The sequence below is a fragment of the Phyllostomus hastatus genome, unplaced genomic scaffold, assembly GCF_019186645.2.
Source record: "Phyllostomus hastatus isolate PE091 unplaced genomic scaffold, TTU_PhHast_1.1 phas_contig_198, whole genome shotgun sequence".
NCBI classification, from domain to species: domain Eukaryota; kingdom Metazoa; phylum Chordata; class Mammalia; order Chiroptera; family Phyllostomidae; genus Phyllostomus; species Phyllostomus hastatus.
In genome coordinates this window covers 2240409-2260930 of record NW_025333715.1, presented here as the reverse complement: position 1 = coordinate 2260930, position 20522 = coordinate 2240409, and the positions used below count along the sequence as shown (strand labels likewise).

At 53.1% G+C, this 20522-nt stretch overlaps 1 protein-coding gene across 2 annotated transcripts in view; it reads left to right on the top strand.

Moving 5' to 3' along the window:
• The window catches only part of ATXN10 (ataxin 10), a 122990-nt gene that overhangs the window by 36248 nt on the left and 66220 nt on the right, over positions 1-20522 (top strand). For both annotated transcript variants that reach the window (XM_045834853.1, XM_045834854.1), the window contains exons 6-7: positions 6661-6741; positions 18856-19018. In XM_045834853.1, coding sequence (XP_045690809.1) covers positions 6661-6741; positions 18856-19018 — 244 coding nt within the window. The remainder of the gene's footprint in view (positions 1-6660; positions 6742-18855; positions 19019-20522) is intronic.

The window sequence follows — 20522 nt, the reverse complement described above, 5'->3', positions numbered from 1 at the left end:
CGTAAGGGTCCTTCCTGTTGCCGTTGGAGTCTGCGGCCCCTCTTCTGTCCTCCCTGCAACCCGATTTCATGGCGCTCGGTGCCGGTCTGCGAGACTGGCTCCCCGACGGGGGACTGAGTGTTGTTTGCCCTCAGACCTGCCCTGGGACAGCAGCTGGCATGTGACGGCCATGGCGTTGTTCATCGTTCTCCTGAGTCTCAAGTGCCAGAAGCCCGGCTCAGAATGCACGTGCATGAAAGGGAATTTACAGGCTTTCGGCACTGAAAAGCCCTAGAGTTTATTGGGTTTTTCGGCACACTGGGCCCCAGGGCCGGAGGATGCACCAGCACCGGCTCAGCTGTGTCTTGTTCTGCGCTGGTTGCACTCCCGGACACCCCTGCTGCTCCGTGGCTAGCGCCTGCTCCTTGCATGTGCCCCGAGGTGCCGTGGCCCTCGGGCAGTCTTCAGATTCCTTCTCTGTCATTGCTCATCCAGGGCATCCTGACCCAGTTCCACAGCTCAAAATTCCTTTCTAAGTTGATGACTTCCAAGTGTGTGCATCTGGCCTCGACCTCTCACCAGAGCTCCAGACTTATGTGTGTGCCTTCCTGTTGCACACTTGTGACATCTCACACTTAGGAAAGCTTTGGGTTCCCTGCACCCTCAAAGCCTGCTGCTGCCCTGCCAGTCCTTACTGGTTCTGTGACCAGTATCTCCAGTCCCCCTGTGCTGCGTTCCAGACCCTGCTCATGCCCTGACCCTGAGGGTCAGCTCTGATTCTCTGCTCTCACCGGCTCGTGCTCACCAGCGCTGTCTGCACACCATGTTCCAAGGTCAGCTGCCACAGCCACTCGAGGCCCTGTCATCCCTCCTATAGACGGCCTGCTGCCCGAACTTTCTCACTGCCCTTCCTGCCTGTCGGGCCCTCTGCAGCACCGCACAGCACCCAGGGCGACCTTTCAGAAAGTGGCTGTAGAGCTTGCCACGCTCTGGCATAGAGACACCAGGGAGCAAATTCAAAGCACTGTATTTTGCCGTGTACACTGTGTACCTTTTTGCCCTAACTTTTGAGAGAACAATAAGGATGCACATTATACATGAGCGTATTGATTACATGCCACGGGCAGAATCCGTGTATAATGTGCACAAAAATGTGGGCGTGCATGTTATGTGGCAAAATACGGTGCTGGGCGGGTCCTGGTTCCTGACTGACCTCCCGCCTTATTCTGACCGCCTTTTCCCTTGCTCCTGACTTCCAGCTGGTCCCACCTCCTTTCTTTGAAGACACGGGCTCCGTTCTTCCCAGAATCTGACCCCTGCTCTTCCCTCTGCTTGGCACGGCCTCCTGCAGGTCTCCATACAGCCGTCTGCCCTGGTCTCCACTCCGTGTGTCCTTGCAGAGTGCTTCCTGTCACCAGACGAGAACCGGTGTCCCTCCGAGCTGTACCCGGGTGCTCTTCTTTGTGACCTAACGGCACCCAGCGTGACTGGAGTTACATAGTCTAGTTATTTTCTCATTCGTGTGTTGCTGCCATGTAGGACTGGCCCCACCAGTGCTTGTAATTGGTCTCGAGAACGTGTTGGCAAACGGGTCCGTGGCCAGACCCAGCCCACAGCCTGTTTTTGTAAATACGCTTTTACTGGCACACACTGTGCTCATGAGCTTCTACGTTATCTGTGGTTACTGTCACGCAGCCACGCAGGCTCAGGGGCAGGGCCTTTGGCCCACGTGGCCTAAAGTAGTTACCCTGGGGCCCTGCATGGAAAAGTGCCTGCTGTGTCGTCTTCGTTGGCCGAGTTGGGTGACTGGTGGCGTCCTTGGCTTTTGGGTGCCTCAGGCTTATGTGGTTCCTGGGGCTCCTGGAGAGAGACTCCCAGAGGGTCCGTCTCAGTCTCCCCCCAGCCCTGCGCAGGCCCACCTCAGAGACACTGCTGCTTGGCTGCAGCCCCCGCAGCACAGAGAGCCTCGTGCCGCGCTCGGTTCCCGTGCACGCCGAAGTTGTCTGCGCTGTGGTCTGCTCAGTGTGCTTCTCGCGACGTCTGCACGCAGTGCCGGCTGGCGGTTGCGTGCGGAGCACAACTTGCGGGTTTTTGTTGCATGTACATCTTTCTGTGACACGTTGGAATGCTTTGGGATGTAAGGAAGTGTTTTTTTCTTTGTAAACTTTGGCTGGCAAATGTTTCGAGAAGTTTGGGCGTTAGGAACAAAGAGGTCTTCTCCAGCAGAAGTGTTAACTCGCTAGATCTTTGCAGATCTTTGCACAGTGTGCGAGCGGCCCTTGTTGGCTCACGTCCTTGTCCCAGGCCCCCGCCCTGTCCCAGGGCCCTGGGGGCCACATGTTGGCCTCTGTGGTGGAGCTTTGGGGGCCCTGGGGCTGATAGCCCCCACTGACAGGTTTGGGCTCATTCTTGAAAGGAAAATCTTCTGTTATTCAAAGAAGGAAAAGGGGATCTTGGGCAGGAAAAAATTGGCAGCCATCTACAGGAACTCAGTAAATGACGAATGAATGAAGGAATCATTTTCATTGTCCGTACTGTTTTTGAAGTTAAATATGGTTTAATTTCTCTTCCTTGGTTGGAGCTGCGTTCTGATGTCATTAGTAGAAGCAGGAGGAGCAGGGCCCTGGGGTGCCAGGACCATGGATACCGAGCCTGATGCCGCTGCCCGTGGTGCCAGCTGAGACACAGGCCCCGCTCTGTCTGACTCCAAAGTCTGGGGCGGCATTTCGGCCTTGCACTCAGTGTCCGGGGAATTCAACTGGTATGTGTTCAGAGGCTTTGTCCCTTTGGTTTTCCAGTTGAAGACGCGTTGTCACTGCATTATCAGACTGTTGGTTACCTATCTTCACGTTTCATTTAACCCACTAAAAACATTACTTAACCAACAGGAGAAAGAGGGTATTGGCTGCAGCAGCTTTGTAAGGCCTTGTCCAAAGGGCTGCATTAAGCAACTGAGGTTGGAGTTCCCAGATCTGAAAGCAACTAGGAGTGTGGTGTTCATTTTCAAGAGTGTGTGTAAATCAAATTCTTTATTTACAGTCAGTGAGGTGTAAAAACATTTTCTAGGGTTTTGCAGTCAATGAAATTTATTTTATTTGTGTTACAAATATAGCTTTGACACTGTATCCTTGTGTATGGGAATGGAGAGAATAAATGGCTTTCATTTTTAGAAAATTTCCCTCCAGGGGAGCCTGACTTCAGGGTTTCCCAACGACAGGGTCTCCGTTGCTGGTCTTTTTCCACACGCACCCCCTTCATTGACACAGGAGCACTGTGACGTGGGCGCGACCCGTCTCTCTGTAGCGGTTCTCACACTTCAGGACGGCTGTACGTGGGCAGGGTGGGAGGGACGGGGACAGGGCCCTCATGCACCGTGGTTTCCAGCCAGTGTGGAAACTTGTAAAATCGTGGTCAGCGCTTTGGCATCAACAACTTGCTTTGTGAACTCTGGCTGCTCTGTAACCACCTTTAAATGAGGAATTTCCTTATTAAACAGAGCAGCTCTGCCGCCAGCTGCCCGGGATGTGTCCGCCCCGGCACCAGCGGGAGGAACGAGCCTCCCCTCGCCCCCGCGCCCGCCCGCTACCTGCGCCCGAGGGAGAGCTCGGCCCGCCCGCGGGCGCACACAGACCCCGGACTTGGAAAGGGTCGCATCTCAGGTCTTTTCTTTTTGCGAAATGAAGATGTGTTTGTCCAGTGCCTCTGCCTGGTGGGGGGTGTATTTGTGACCCTCCCCAAGGCAGGGTGCTCTGCTGTCCGTAACGCCGGAGTGTTCACCGACGGTCTCCAGACGTCCTCCGGCGTTTCGGGTTTCAGATCAGCGGGGCCCGGCCTCGCTCATGCAGCGTTACCACAGAATTTCCGAACCTACAGGAACCTAGTTCTGCAAAAGAATTTAATCACAAATTTAAAGTGTGTAAGTTAGAAAATACCGAACACGGTTGGGTCTCTTCGTTACGAAAGTTTCCACCTGGGGTTTCCCTCGAGTAGATACTGGGTAAGAAAGTAAATGCAGCGAATTCTGACTGAAAGCCGAGAAGGTATGTGTAACTTTAGGCAGCGGGGTGGAATGGAGAGCGTGTGTGTTATTTTTAGAAAAGTAAGCCGAGCAACTACCGCGTAAAAACCTCTGCCTAACTGACGGCCACTTACAGGACGGTTTTTGGGCTGCAAGGAGAGCACCCCGTCCTCTCTGCTCCGCGCGCGTTGTGTTGTTTCCAGCCCTGCTGCACGGTGAAGTGTGGGCCTGCGGGGCGGTGCAGCAGGGCACCCCCAGTGTTTGCGTGGGTGCCCGCGCAGAGCCCGCTCTTCCGCCTGGGTCTGTAAACCGGACGTGAGCAACCGTTGTTCTCACCCTCGAAGTTCGTGGTTGTGAGGTCAAACACCACTGTCTTCGCTCACTAGGAGATGTTCACTGTGTGCTGGAAACAAGAAAGAATGAGCTTTACCCCTGACCATTTTGAACTGAGGCAGGAAACCGCCTTCAGCTGAGTGATGTTTGTAGAACGTTATCTCAACGTTTGCAAGGTCTGCTTTCCTTTCAGCCGTGTGTGTGGTGTCCACCAGGCAGACCGTAGCCTGGGCCACGAGGAAGTCTCTGTCCGCACCGAAAGGACCAACATCAGACAGGGAGTGCGCTCTGACCACAGTGAGCTTACGTTAGAAAACTGTGACAAGAAAAATTAGAAAAATTATCCAAGAGTTTGGAAATTAACACATCTAAATGATCGATTTGTTAAATGAGAAATCGTAAGGCAAATTAAAAGTGTTTTGACCTGAAGGATAATGAATGTACAAAATTTTTTAGGATAAAGCTAAAGCAGCACTTAGAGGGACATTGATAGCTTTATGTTTTTACATTAGAAAAGATGGTCTGAAGTCAGCGACTCAAGGTTCTACTTAGTGAAGACAGAAAGAGAAGAGCGCAGTAAATCCTGAGTAAGTTGGAAGAAGAAAATAGGAAAGGGTGAGGTCAGGCATCCATGAACTAGGAAACAGAAGCACAACAGAAAAAATTAACAGAGGCTGAGCTGTTCTCGGAAGAGAACAGGAATGACAACTGGTGTCACAAGGGAAGAAGATGTGGCTGTCACATGAGTCTTCGGTGCCCAGGCCTCGGTGGGGCCGCTCTCTCCAGCTCCGAGTTCTGCAGGGGCTAACGGCCGAGGGCCCCTTAGCAGTGGTGGTGTCCAAGGGTTGAACTCTCAGTTCTGAATCCTCCTTTAAACCCTAATAGTATCTCATTGCTTATCATTACTTGAGCATGCTTCTATTCTTTCCCTTGTGCTATTTTTCCAAATGTTTTTGGTCACGTCTGATTTAATATTCTCCTTTCACTCTTTAACTAGGGACTCACGGGACACGCCCTCCACCCTCCTTGTCTTGCCCATCGTTACCCTGTCCCCCAGCCCTGCCGTTAGATGAGTGTGTCATTTCTGTGATCCGTGATGTATGTCCGTGTGTTGCACTCAGACGGTTTTCTGTAAATACCTGTCTATGCGTGGGTCTTTCTCTGCTGTTAGAGTTTGGAAAAGTGGTTTGTGCTGTAGCCTCTGGCACAGGACTTGGAACATTGTGTTCTTTGAATGAATATTCTCATGGGAAAATACTTTACATTCTAAATAGATGAATTACATGAACTAGCTTGAGGACCACAACTTTGTGTACATGGCCTGAAATACATGACTTTCTGCAGTTGCAGTTTGATGAGCTAACTAAATTGATGTGAAGGTTATTGAGAATTTTCCATGTAAACTCTCATTGTTATAAGTATTTTACTTGAAGTGTTCATCAGTTCTTTGAAAGGTGGAGGGAATAGAATATGCGTTTCACGTGCAGTGACCGTGCGTCGTGGTAGCTGATCCGCTTCGTCCCGATGTTCCGAGAGCCACGCTGCGGTCCGTTGCGCAGTGACGAGGTGAACTGGTTGTGGAGGTGCGTGCTGTCTGACGTGCACCCCGGTTCCTCTCCCCGTGGTCGCAGACAGTGTGTTCTTTCGTCCTGGAGTCTTCGGATGTCCTCTGGTGAATACGGTTCAGAATTAGTTAATAATACTACTCCATCTTTTTAATTGTCACAGTGACACTCGGAAGAAACATGCTCATAGTCTCTGCCTGGGGCTCCCAGAGCGGGTCTCTGTGTGCGGACCACTGCGCCGGACAGCGAGGGTGTTTTCTTGGTAACCCGAGAGCTCGGAGAGGGGTGGTCGCCGGCGCTGCCGCTGTGCTGCGGGGCCTGCGTTTAATTACAAAGCAGGGCGTGTCTGCCTCTCCGTTCACGTTAGCACCGAGCCTCTGGCCCACGTAATTCAATGTCTTCCCTTTAAGTCAGAGCCTGCAGTGACCCTCATTCTGCCGCCTGAGCTGGAGGGAAGCGTTCTCCCTCCTGGCCCAGGTGTGCCCGAGAGCAGGCCCTCCTTTGTAGTTGAATACATTTGAATCATTTCAGCCAACTTTTCAGAAGTAAAAATTGGAGATCAATAGTTTGAGGGTTTTCATTTTCTTTTAGCCGCTAATAGACAAATAGTGTGTGAACCTCTTTAAAACATGTTAACATTACAGCTGCTCAACAATGCAGCGAAAATGCGTGCTTTCCTGTGTAAGACGCCCCTGCAGGGCAGGTAAGGCCGTGTCTGTTCCGCTGCGTTTCTATTAACCAAACCTTTTCCTCCTTTTTCCTTAGGTTCTTGATTATTACGGACCATTTTCTGAAAAGCCCGGAATTGGTCAAAGCCATGCACGCCAAAATGAGCAATCAAGAAAGGTAACCCCCAAAACCAGTGTGGTTTTGAGGATTTAGCATTCCATATAGAGTATCCTGTACACATGACTGAAAGACTGTGCGGTTTCTCAGTTGGCACAAAATCTCTAAATACATGTTTCTGTGTCAGTAATGGTTTTAAATTGGTTGGTTAACATTACAGCTCAGCCACAACAGGCAGTGATTACCGTGGGGCTGAGAATCCAGGTTGGCGCCATTGTTCAGTGAAGATGCATTAAACGCGCTAGGGACAGAGCCGTGATTTATGGCGGGATCTGCACAGCTCCGTCGTACCGTGCGTGCTGGGAAAGTGCCCGTGGTTCCCCTCCGCGGTGTCGCAGTCCAGGATCTGCTCCACCAGGCCCGCAGCTTCCAGCGGGCTCCCAGGCCCCTGGGCAGCCAGAGCCCGGCTGCGCCCTGTGTCCCGGCTGCTGCAGCGAGGGAGCAGCGAGTGCCCCCCAGAGTGGGCTGGGACCCCTGCCTCGGGTAGACGTTCTGTGTGGGATGGCGCAGGTCTGTCCCCGGTTTGCCTTCGGCTTCTTGGCCCATAAAATCAGAGGACTGAAAAAAAATGACTCACAGTTCTCTTTCCACTCCAACAGGACGTGCTTTCCCGAACCTTGTTGGAAGTGTTGTTGTCTTAGGAAAATAAAACTTATACTCAGAAGTCTGATGACCAAAAACTGACGTAATGATCAAACACCTTAAACAATGTTAATCTTTTCATCGTGGTCACAGTTGGTGTAACTGCTGTGGCTCTGACATTCTTCCCGGGTGCCAGGTCCTGACAGTTCAGCCGCAGCCCCCCTTTGGCATGGTGCTCGGTGGTGCTTTTTCTCTTTCAGTGTTTTTTTTTTTTAAGATTTTATTTACTTATTTTTAGAGAGGGAAGGGAGGGAGAAAGAGAGAGAGAAACATCAATGTGTGCTTGCTGGGGGTCATGGCCTGCAACCCAGGCATGTACCCTGACTGGGAATCGAACCTGCGACACTTTGGTTCGCAGCCCGCGCTCAATCCACTGAGCTATGCCAGCCAGGGCTCTTTCAGTGTTTTTAACAAAGAAGAAAAGTCCACATTTTTAAGTCAGTTTAAATGTGATATTTCTAGATCCATGCTTCCTGCCACCACCACCTGTGCATACTTTTATTCTTAAAAAAGAATTATTTGTAGTTTTTCGACCTAAAACGAGTAACGTGATAAGCAGCACTCCAGTCAGCCACAGCTTCGTGGTAAGGGGCCCGCGGTGCCGGGGACACAGCGCAGCTGCGTTTTAGTGTCGAGCTTGTCCTCTCCACGCGCTGTCGGGCGATCCGTCTCTACACCCACTCGGGATCTCACCGAACCAGGATGGCAGACGGCACGTTTCCCACGGTCGTTCACGCGGTAGCTGTAGCCACCGCCCCCCACACAGCAGTTTTCCACTCAAGGGCTACCTCCTCCTTTATTTTGCTTCTCAAGGAGAATTGCCATCATCTCATCACATGATTTATTGTGAGTGGGACCTCGTCACAGACCTGCCTGTGGGGTGACACGGCCGTTACATGGCTTGCTGTTCTGTGGGGCTCACGTGTCCCAGGCCGCGCTTGGCACAGAGCAGGTGCAAAACAACGCTTTTGGAGGGGAAGCCTGAGTCAGCGAATGGACCGTCTTGCTCACGAAAGGTTGTGGCCGTCAGCAGAGTGGTGTGCCGTCCCCTGCTCCGCCGCCTCCGCTTCTTGGGCCACCCCGCCGGTGAGCCTGCAGGGGCCCGGCTCAGAGTCTGCAAGTTCCCTGTCCGTGGCACAGCCCCGGGGCCCCTGAGGTCACCTCTGGCTGGACTGTAAAAGACACACGACGCAAACTCACCCTCTTAACCACTGTCAAGTGTGCGGTTCAAGGATGAAGTCTGTCCACACTGTCAGGGGACCCACGTCCAGAATGTGTTCCTCTCACAACACCGGAACTGTGCTCATGAGCAGCTCCCCCTCCCTGACCCTCGGCAGCCCCCATCCTGCTGTCTCTGTCTCTGAATTTGACCATGTTCCGTGAACGTGGGATCACGCAGTATCCGTCCGTTTGTGACTGGCTGCCTTAGTTCCCTGACACGATGTCCTCAAGGGTCATCCGTGTTGTAGCGGGTGTTGGAACCGCTTCCTCTTCTGGGCTGAGTCGTGTTCCGCTGTGCATGTGTATCACATTTTGCTTATCGAGTTGTTTATTGATGGAAGGTGGGGTTACCGTCCAGCCCCGTTCAGCTGCTGGGACGAGTGCTGCTGAGAGCACGGGTGATGTGAGAGGGCCGCTGCTCTGTTCTGACTTTCCTCTTCTCCTGCGGCGTCGGCTGTCCTGCCGGCGCGGAGCCGCGCTCCCCTCTCGGGCACGCACAGCTGCTGCGGGGTGCGGTTGGGCTCCGAGGCGCGGTCCTGAGGCCCTCCGTGATCCTTCCTTTCCCCCTCTGCCCCGCCTCCCCTGCCAGCCACCACGCACAGCTCGCAGTCCTCCCGGCCTCCCGGCCTTTCCTGCCTTTGCACGTGCGCGTTCCCTTCCTGGAGCGACTGGACCGCCGCCGCCTCGCCTCCGTGAAGACGCACACGCCCCGTCGGCCCTTGTCAGACCTCCGTGAAGACGCACACGCCCCGTCAGCCCTTGTCAGGCCTCCGTGAAGACGCACTGCGCCCGTCGGCCCTTGTCAGACCTCCATGAAGACGCACACGCCCCGTCGGCCCTTGTCAGGCCTCCGTGAAGACGCACACGCTCCGTCGGCCCTTGTCAGGCCTCCGTGAAGACGCACACGCCCCGTCGGCCCTCCGTGAAGACGCACAGGCCCCGTCGGCCCTTGTCAGACGCCACCTGCTTCCTCTCGGCTCCCCTGACTTTCCCAGACGAGATTCTTTGCATATCCTCATTGCAGGTTCATCATTAATTACTGCTTTTCTGCTAGTGTGCGTATTCTTCAGGACACAGACAGCACCTAGGGACTTCTCTGTCCTTAACGCCCACCAGAATCAGTCCCAGAAGAGAAGGGGTGGTCAGCTCACACCGAACACTTACCGAAACACACCTTTGGGGTGGTGTCTCTGTGACACTCCGACAGCAGCTGGCGAGGTTGGGGGGAGTGGCTTTCCTGAAGCAGTGGGCGTGGCTCTGCTCAGCAGGGTTCCGGTGACGCTCACTGTGGCCACTCTGGGCCTTGGTGAACGAAGACACGTGTCATTGCGCAGGGGCGGTGCTGAACTTGACGCCCAACCCACGGAGCCACACTGGTCAGGGCGACCTTGGTCTTCTCAAAATGCTTATCTTGTATGAGAATACGTGTAAGTCAGAGATTCAGCATATAATTGCCGTGTCCTAGGTCTAAGAAAATGTCACTGAAGAACCAGCTTAGTTTTTGTTCTACATTTGGGGCGTTTAAAGCTTTTCCTCTAATGAACTTGTACACAGCTCTTAGGAGGAAAGTCGGTCAGTGTCTGAAGCAGCGCAGATCTTACCCCACAGGCCGGTCTCAGAAGGCTGGCACCGTTGCTATCCCTGTGTGGTAGACAAGTGCATAGGACGAGAGGTTCCGTGGCTTGTCCACGGTCCCACTGGAGCAGACACCAGAGCCAAGGCTCAGCTCAGGCAGCCTGGCCCGCCTCTGTCCTGAAAGCCGCTGCCCTCTGCCACCTGCCGCAGGCCGCTCAGGTGGGTAAGCGTTTGTGTTACACGTGAAGACACGCGACAGTGTGCTGCATGAGAACATGTGAGTTTAATGCTTTCAGGAAAAGAGAAACCCTCCTCTCACTGGGTGGGGTCTTTCTCCTGAACGTCGGTGGATTTCTCTGGAACTGATGGCGTGTCCGCCATGGCGTTTCGGAGGTCATGATCGGTCAGCAGATGTGAGCTCAGTGAACGCCCGGAGGCAGGCCTGACGGTCTAACCTCGGTTTCGCCGGGAGATAGGTTTTGCTGGAGGTGGGGCTTTGTGGTTCGTATTAAACGTGGTTACACGGCCTCAGCCAGATTTCTAGCTGCAGCAAACTTTGTTTTCAGGAAACGGCAACCAAAAATATTCTGGCTCGAGATTTGTACTTCTGTTTCCCGTGCCCTCTAAATTGCACGTATACACACATGGAAGCAATTTAATTATGCCAGCAAATTTTGTGACATATTTGACCGCTTAGGATTAGAGGAAGTGGGGCCCAAATGCAGGAGGACAGGGCGCTGTACACACTTCCCACCGCTCCGTGGTTCGGCTTCCGGCGGCACTCCTTTGATTTGCTTGGTTTCAGGGATTCTGACTGTGCTCTGAGCAGGGCGCTGCCGCCTCTCTTCTCCAGGGAAGTGGCGCACCTCACCTTAGACACCTCACCTTAGACACAGCGCCTGCCCTCGAGGGCCCTCTGGCCTCTCCATGACCCTCTCCAGAGAGGCCTTGTAGGGAGAGGGCTGGGGGGCGGGGGGGTGGTGGTGGTGGGGGTGGTGGAACACAGGTACGTTTGTTTGGTGATGTCCCAGGAGAGGAGCAGACACAGTGGTTTGGGAATGTGGGGGAGGGGCGGGGTCCCCTTGGCCTTGGGAGTAAGCGAAGACCTCACGGGGCAGGCGGCACTTGACAAGCCCGTGGGCGGGCAGGCCTTTGCCCGGCGCACGTGAAGGGGAGCGTGGACATCTTATCGCGGAAGAACAGGACGGGCAGGCGCGAGTGTGTTTGGGGGAGCGAGGGGGAGTCCAGTCTGGCTGAATGAGAGACGCTGGTGGGAGACCCTCTCGGCAGGAAGGCCAGGGTCAGTGCGTGTTTGGGTTCGTCCGGCGGACGTTACGGAGTGCCTCCTGAACCAGCACACTGGACAGAAGTCCCGACCCCCTGGGGCGGATGTTCCACGGGTGACGGAGACACAACGAGGACCTGAAGCGCCCCCTCTGCCAGGTGCTGACCCAGGCACGGTGCGTGGGGTTACCCGGCTGCTGCGGAGCTGCCCGGGAGTTAGCGTCCTGGGGTCCAGGCGGGACTAGGGGCCCTGAGCCTCTGTAGTGACAGCTGCGCAGTCGGGGGAAGGGCCTGAAGGGCCAGAGGAGTCCAGTGCTGGCGCTGGGTGGGGGTGGGGCCTGCCGGTGGCACTTGGAGCTCGGCAGGGGAGCCGAGGCTCCCGGTGTCCGTAGGGACGCCTCTTGGGCAGTAGCGGGTGTGTTCTGTGTCCGAGTTGGCCGCTGGCAGGCGGAAAGGATGGACAACACCGGTGGTCGTTGTCAGCAGAGCTCCGTAGTGAGTGAACTCCACCCCGCCCCGTGCAGCGTGGCTGGCGCCAAGTGCCGTCCCTGTGGGAGTGACGGGGCCAGGCACTCTGAACGGTGCTGTGTTCCGTGTGGGGCTGAGGGATGTCACTGGAGGCCCCTGGGGAGCCATCGCGGTGCTTCTCCAGGGGGAGCACCTGTCCGAGTCCCATGAGGCGTGAGGCTGTGTCCCAGCCCACGGACCTAGAATGTCCGTTTGGGCGGGGACTCCCATTCGAGCAGCCCTCAGTAAGACAAGCACTGTGCTCATTCAGCGCCCACGGGTGCTCCCCGAGGCACAGAGGGGAACGGGTGCCGCCCCTGCCCCCGCGGCAGGCGAGGAGGAAGGGTGGTGCGTATCATCAGCTGGTCCTTTCGGTGTCCCTTTCGGTGTCGTCGCGGTGAGTCCTTCACCCTGGCGGTTCATTTGGGGCAGGTAACCTGGTGCGGAAGTTCCGGGTACAGAGTCAGAGTCGGCTCCTGGGGTGGTGGGACTCGGCAGAAACGGGGGCCTGGCTTTATGCACGTTTCTGCCCCCGTGTCCCGCCGAGTGGGTCCCGGGGAGTTGGACCGGCTGCTCTGGGGCGCGGCTCTCGGCCGGCAGGTGTGCGGACTGGGGGCGCAGCGGTGCCGCCGGGGTCTCTGGATGAGTTCCCTGGCCTTTGGGACTCTGTGCGTCTGTAAAATGGGGATAATAATAGTAGCCACCACAGGAGACTGTTGCGGTGACTGACTGAAATATATATAAAGCGCTCAGTGCCTGGCATGTCATTATCACTCAATAAATGTGGGTGATACTTCTGCTTCTTTGCCTCCCTGCTATTATGGCCACCGCTGTCGCGGCCACTGCCATCGTTCCCACCGCCAGGGCTGTTACTGCCCTTGTCGGCGGCGCTGGGGCCCTTCCACGGGGTCCCGAGGGGAGCGTTCCCAGGACCCAGAGCACCGGAGGTTGTGGGGCGGCCAGATCTGTTTGAACGGAAATGGACTCCTGGGTTGCCCGTGTTCCATCTCTGTCTGTCCCGCCGTGGAAGAAGTCCAGCCGTGTCCTCAGCAAGGCCAAGGCCGAGGCCAGTGTCCAGAGCTTCTGGCTCATATTAAAGCCGAGGCCTTTGGAGCCTGTGCAGGCGGCCGTGGCCCCTGTGGGTGCTGGAGCCACACAGTCGCGTGCTCCTGGGGGGAGAGCGGGTGCGTGGACAGAGCGAGTGTGTTACCGGGGTGGTGGTGGGGGACGCTTCTTTGTTCCCTGGGATTGTATTAGCTTGGGCTGGGGACGGGCCAGGTGCTCTTTCAAAGTAACCAACCAGCTTCCCAAGCTTTGCAGGCTTCTGATAGGCCCACCCCTAGTCAGACTGACAGGCCTCTGCTCAAGCACCGCCCCTGCGCCCCCAGCAGTCTGGTGCCGGAGCGGGGAGGGGAGGTGCGTCCGTGCCCTCGGCCAAGAGTTGCTGTGGGCCCCTGGAGTGCGGAGCTGCGGCTTCCTGGTGCAGGACACAGGCTCCTGTTTTCCAGTTTATTAAGCTCAATGTCTAATTCCCTTTGCTCTCTTTCCTTTATTAATAACTAGTTAACTACCTCTATGGTGACATTACCACCACTGTTCTTATTACCACAATGGTTACTGCCGCTGCTGTTGTTCCTGCCACCTCTGTTACCACCCGCACGATTGTTGCTGCCACTGCTGTTGGTACTGCCGCCGCCGCCACCACCACTGCGATCTTCCTGATGACCTTGACTTTTTCCTCTAGGCAGCATATAGCCACTGACTTACTCCTTGATAAGACCCTGTGAAATGTGTATTATTGTTGCCATGTGCCTCACTGGAGATGTGGCATCTGCCCTGGGTCACGACAAAGGTGGCTGAGGTGGTACATAAACTCAGTCGGATGCCCAGATCGGTGACCTTGCCCCTGCAGCACAGGTGCCTCTGGCGTCTGGCGTTCACTGAGGCACCAGTGAGATAAATTCAGCCACAGCTGTGTGTCTGCCTGTGTCTTGGTTAGCTGCTTGTCCCAGGTTACCACATTTTTGGCCTCTGTAGCACTCCGTTCAACACACTGTTCATGTGGAGGAGCGCAAAGGTGAATTCAAAGTCCGTTGGAGGTGTGCGCCCTTCTGGGGAGCTCAGTTGGTTAGGGTGTCATCCCGATACGCCAAGGTTGCAGGTTCGATCCCCAGTCAGGGCACGCACAAGAATCAAGCAGTGAATGGGTGCACAAGTGGGACTTTGAATCCGTGTTTTTTCTTTCCCTCTCTCTCTAAATCCAGTCAGTCAATAAATGAAAATGGCTGGACACGTCAGCCTGAATTTGAACTCGATATCTTACTTTCAGAATTACAGAATGTTGTTTCTTGCCCTAGAATTCTCATAAACCTCACTCACTCTTTCACCTTCCTTCTTTGCCTTTTACTCCAGCCCTCTGATAAAAAAAAAACAAAAACACTTTTCAGGATGGTACAAGCATGACTTTTAAAATTATAGCCTGCATCAATTTAAGCATAAAATAAAAATTTTGCTGTATAATTTTTTTCTAAAATTCTTCACATCTACATTGCTGTTTTTAAAAAAATGAAACAGGAGTCGTGATTCTGAGGACAGAGCACGTACCTGTTGAATCAGAAGCGAGTGGGGAATAGAGTGTTAGTGCCTCCAGGGGCTGGGAGGCAAGGTCACGGGAGCTTGACTCTGGCCTGAGGGGCCGGGGCTGGGCAGCCCTGGGGCGGCCCGAGTGGTGCTTTCCGGGTTGGCGGGCGCAGGGCTGTCCCTCCGCCGTGGGTGGTTTTAGACAGCCAGCCTCCGGCCTCTCTGACTGGGCCTTCCTTGCTTTCGCCCCTCGCGCCTGCGGGAAGAAGTCAGTGACGAACTGCGTGTGGCAGACCGTTGCGTTCCGCTGTCCTCCGGGGGTGTCGCGTGCACCCTCTCCCCCAACCGGAAGAGGAAAGACACTCCACTGTGTGTCCCATTTCCCCTGACTGCACAGTACATTTCAGTGCACACGTTTTCTGGAATGGAGATAGGGATGGCCAGTGTGATGAACAATTGAAGTAAGTGATTTGGGAAAGAATTTCCTGCTTGAGTTGTGTGCCGTAGGTGTGATTCCTTTCCTCTGAGAAAAGGGCGGCATTCTGACCGCGGCCAGAGGCAGAGGGAGTGCGGAGCTGGGCGAGCACTCTGGTGGGGAGGGCCCGTGTACGAGGGTAAAAGTTTTGGACCCACCCCTTTTAGAAATTTAATTATTTTAAAAATAAGTTTATTTGGGTGATACTGGTTGGTAACATTAATATAAGTTTCAGGTGTGTGACTTTATTTGTGACATGTCACACTCCACTAGTCCCCCCTGGCAGCCACCACTCTGCTCTCTGTGTCTTTTGTTTGTCTGTGTGTTCTTTTTCGTTGTACACCCCACCTGGGAGAGAGAGCCCGTGGTTCTTGTCCGTTTCCGCCTGCTGTAGTTCACTCAGCGGGACTCTGGCGGCGGCGCCCGTGTCGTGGCAGGCAGTGGCATTTCGCTTGTTAGAGCTGAGGAGTGTGGGGCTGGCCAGAAGGTTCGTTTGTTTTTTCTGTAAGATGGCTGTAGTAGTGCTTAGTTGTCTTTGACTTCATTCAGAGCAGTTTTCTTAGATTGTATCGGGACAGCTGTCATATCATCTTGCATTTAAAAAAACTTATCAAAATTGGTGAACTTTTGTGTGGCCGTTTTAGTATTAAAGATGGAAGAAATAAGCAATGCTTTTGGCATATTTTGCTTTATTATTTCAAGAAAGGTAAAAATGCAACTAAAGTTCAAAAAAGAGATCTGTGCAGCGTGTGGAGAAGGTGCTGTGACCGACCGAACGTTCACACGTGGTTTGCGAAGATTCATGCTGGCGGTTCCCTGCTGGACGGCGCTCCTCCGCCGGGTAGTCCAGGTGAAGTTGACGGCGATCAGATTGAGACGCTGAGTGAGAACAATGTACGTTGTACCATGTGGGAGGTAGCTGACATCCTCAACATATCCAAATAAGCATTGAAAATCTTTTGCACCAGCTTGGTTATTATGTTAATCGCTTTGATGTTTGGGTTCTGCATAATTTAAGTGAAAAAAACCTTGACTATATTTCCTCATGCTTAAATGTAACAATGTTCCGTTTTTAAAGCAAATTGTGATGGGCCATGAAAAGTGGGTGCTTTGCAATAATGTGGAATGGAAGAGATCGTGGGGCAGCGACATGAACCACCACCCACCACACCAAAGGCCGATCTGCATCTGAAGAAGGCGATGCTGTGTATGTGGTGGGGCTGGAAGGGAGTCTTCTTCTACTATGAGCTTCTTCCGGGAAACAGGACTATTGGTTCCAGCACGTCCTGCTCCCAGTCAGACCGACCTAGAGCGGCACTCGCCGAGAAGCGTCCAGAACTGGTCAACAGAAAACGCAGACTCTTCCACCAGGAGTAGCGAGACCACATGTTTCTTTGACGACCAGGCAAAAACTGTTACAGCCTGGCTGAGACGTTCTGATTTGTCCACCGTATTCATCAGACACTGCACCTTTGGATTTCCATTTATTTCGGTCTTTACAAGATTCTGCAGTGGAAAAACTTCAGGTCCCTGGGAGACTGCGAAAGGCATCGGGAGCAGCTCCTTGCTCAAGAGGGTGAAAGGTTTTGGCAAGGTGGATCTATGAAGTTGCCTGCAAGACGGCAGAAGGTAGTGGAACGAAACGGCGACTACGTGGTCCAACAGAGGTGTTGGTGAGAATGAGAAACGTGTCCTTCGTTTTTACTTAGAAGCCACACGCACCTTTTGGCCCGCCCCGTACTCCACTGCGTAAGGACGTGCGCCGCGCCGTCCCTATCCCGCCGCCGGCCGAGGGGCACTCGGGCTGCTCCCGTGGCTCGGCTCCCGCGGACGGCGCTCCGGCGAGCAGAGGGGTGCATGTGTCTTGACGGACGAGTGTCCTCAGTTTGTTTTGGTGGCTGCCCAGGAAATGGGCCCACTCACCACCAGTGGGAGCCAGTGAAAGCGTTTTAATGGCAGGTGACTTAACGTAAGTAGCATCATCTAATGGAGTGTGGTTTATTCTCAGGTGATAGTTAAACTTGGTTTATATTTTTATATTTTATATTTTAAAGATTCAATTCTGACTTTTCCCTTCTGTCCTTCAAAGTCGCTCGCTCGCCATCTCCTCAGACGTCCTGTCTCAGAACCACGCTCCAGAGCGCGGAGCGTGCCTGCTGCCCCCGGGGAGCCGTCCCAGGAGGGGGTGCCTCTGCGGGATGTGTAATGGAGGCGAAACCTGCCTTTGCCTTTGCTTGGCTCCTGCATGCAGGTCCTTCCTCACCCCCTGGGTCCCTGGGCCTTCCTGTCTCTGTTGGTCACCTTGGTCACCACTGCCCCGGGCTCCCCCTCCCCCATCCTGACCCTCACGGGACTCCATCAGGATCTGCCTCCCGTTCGAGGCCTGCACGTGCCGCGCCCTTTGCCCAGTGCCCGCCGGCCGTCTGGTTCCTCGGCCCTCCGCACCGCTCTCTGCACACCTGTGACTCCGTCTGATCGAGTTGCTTTCTTCCGTGAAATCACCCATTTTCAGTGATATCTTCAGTGCAGAACTTTGGAAAGCCAAGGAGCATGACTTCTTACACCAGCAGTAACGGCCACATTACCCCAAGACACAAGGAGTGTTTTTGGAGCAGAGCTTTGGGTCCCTGTGCAGTCGCAGTTGGTAGGGCCCCGCGGCCCAGCGCTCCCGGAGAGCCGGCCTGCTCGGGGCAGGTGGGAGTCCAGGGCGTGGCCCAGGGTGAGCGCCCGTCCGTTTCCGAGGGCTCCGTGGGAATGCAGGAAGTAAAGCCTCCTCATGCCGTGCTGTGCGTTGTTCCTTTGTACTCAGCCGAGGAGGGGTTACTGGTTTTAGTTTGCAGTGGTAATTGTTCCAAGAGGTCTGAGGTTCTGGGAATTTTGAACATTGTTAAGGCCTGTGGGTAGTTTTTCCAGACTGGAGATCTTTCCCATCAAAACAGATTTATTTCCTCACTCGAAAGAGTAAGCAGTTCCTGTTGGTCCTCCATTGAGGAGTGCTGCCTGCCTACCGGAAGTGCGTTTCCCCCTGCTGGCTGAGTGTTTCCGGCACTCACACCCCGTCTGGCACGTAAATAAAATAAGTAAAGATTTACACATCCCACCCCGAGTCAGAACGTCACTTGGAGGAGCGTCCTCCTGGATTCGCGCTGGACAGGTGGCCCCGCGTGTGACTTGTCTCTTCTAAGAGAGGGAAAGAGGTTGCTGAATAAAAATGTTTATCGATAATATTAATGTTGACGTCAAAAATGGCGTAGGTTGGACTCCAGCCCCCTGAGAAGACAGTAAAACCAGCCGTCCAGGCGCCTGGCCCAGGAGCCTGAGTTTGAACCCTGATGCAGCTGCGCACGACTCGTGGCCCCCGGCAAGCGACCTCAGGGAGGCCTCCTCCCCCACCCTCCGGGCGAGGCTGACGGCCATGCCTGCCGCGGAGCTTCTGCGGAGGTCAAATGAAAAAACGTGTGTGAAATGCTTTTTTTACTCGAGTAAGCAGTGGATGTGAGCACACTTAACTTTGCTGTTGTTATTATTACTAGGTGTAATATAAAACCGACAGCATTTCTGAAATGTTCAATTATTTCAGGGCTCAAAGTAATGGATATAAAAAGATGCTTCTTTCTATGGCCAAGTCACATCAAAGAAATCGAGATTTTAAAAAATAGGTAGTTGATAAGGATTCATTTTATTCATAAAAAATTATTTTCCCTAGCTAGATATAAAAGCAAAGTAAGGAACTTAAAAATTAAAAATATTCTCTTAACGTGTTCTCTACGAATATTTCTAACATGGTAGACTTTCAGTATCGCGTGTTCATTAATGACTTTGTTGTACAGGGTGACGTTGCTGGACGTTATAATCGCCAAGATCGCGGGCGAGGAGCCCCTGAGCAAGGACGACGTGCCCGTGTTTCTGAGCCACGCCGAGCTGATCGCGGGCGCCTTCGTGGCGCAGTGCAAGACGGTGCTGAGCTTGGCCTCCGAGCAGCATGACGATGAGGTGCGAGGCGTCCTAACTCGGCTAGGGCCTCGGGGGGAACTCTGCTGTGAACACTTTGAAAGATGCCATGGGGACCTACTGGCGCTTGCAGGTCTCCCCTGCCTCCCCTTCTGTGTTGAAACCCAATGACAAGTGTGATGGTGTCAGGGGCGGGGCCTTTGGGACGTGACCGGGCCACGACGGAGCTCTTGTGCACGGGCTCAGCGCCTTCTATTTCATTGCATCTGTTTCCACCCTCACCCGAGGGTGCGGGTATTGAGTGGCGAGGAAGGAAGGGTAGAGGGGGATTGAGAGAGAGAGGTTGGTGTGAGAGAAGCACTGATCAGTTGCCTCCTGTACGCTCCCTGGCTGGGGATTGAACCCATAACCTTTTGGTGCACAGGAGGACGTGCCAACCAACTGAGCCACTTGGCCAGCGCCAGTTTTTTTTTGAAAAAACCTTTACAATAATGTTACAGTAACCATTCTTGTAAAAATGTCTTTGCAGTTTCGGACAAGTAAATTTGGGATTATAAATTCCTGAAAGTTGAATTGCTGAGTCAAAGGATATGCTTATTTAAAATTTTAGAAATATTCCTAAATGAGACACCAATAGAGCACCAGAATGTGTGTGTCTACAGCCCCGCACCAATCTTATTTATCATTTCTCTTTCGCTTTTTTTTAAGGACCAGCATGTTCCTTTGTTTTCATATTTGGTTTCCTTTTAATGTACATTTATTAATGAGCCTTTTCAGAAAATTAATATGTCTTTTCCTTAAAATATTTTGTTGGAATTGATTTTTGGTTTGTTAGGCTTTTAGAAGATTTTTGGGTGGTTTTTAATCTAGTTAGGCTTATTAATTTTATTCTTAAGGTTTCTGCAATTTTTTATATATTTAATAAAACCTTCATCACTTAGGTTGTGGAAATTATACCCCTTTATATTCTACTTCTTTCCATATTTTGTGTACATTTTTTTTATCCACACCCAAGGACATGCTTACTGGTTTTTTGATGGGGCGGGGGTGTGGAGCGAGAGAGGGAGAGAAACATTTATGTGAGACAGAAACACCGATCTGTTGCCTCTTGTCTGTGCCAAGACCAGGGACCGAACCCGCAACCCAGGGATGTGCTGTGACTGGGAATTGAAGCCGCAGCCCTTTGGTTTATGGGATGATGCTCCAACCAACTGAGCCACACTGGCCAGGGCTTTGTCTACATTTATGATTAACCTGAGTTTATTTTTGAGTAAGGAATGAAGTATAGATCCAAATGAATCATTTACGACTTTTGACTGTCCAAGATTGTGAAATCTTTGGTGACTGCTTGGTTTTGAATCATGGTTTCTTCTAGTAGCGGATGTCAGCTTTTGGAAATGTTATTTTTCTCTCTGTGCCCCAGGTTCTTTACCTGTAAGATGAACTGTATTTTAATTTAAGCATCTAGTCGATGGACTGGTGTATATAGCTAGTGTTCCCTAAATGTTATCTATTCATTATTATATCAGTATCATATAGGGAATAA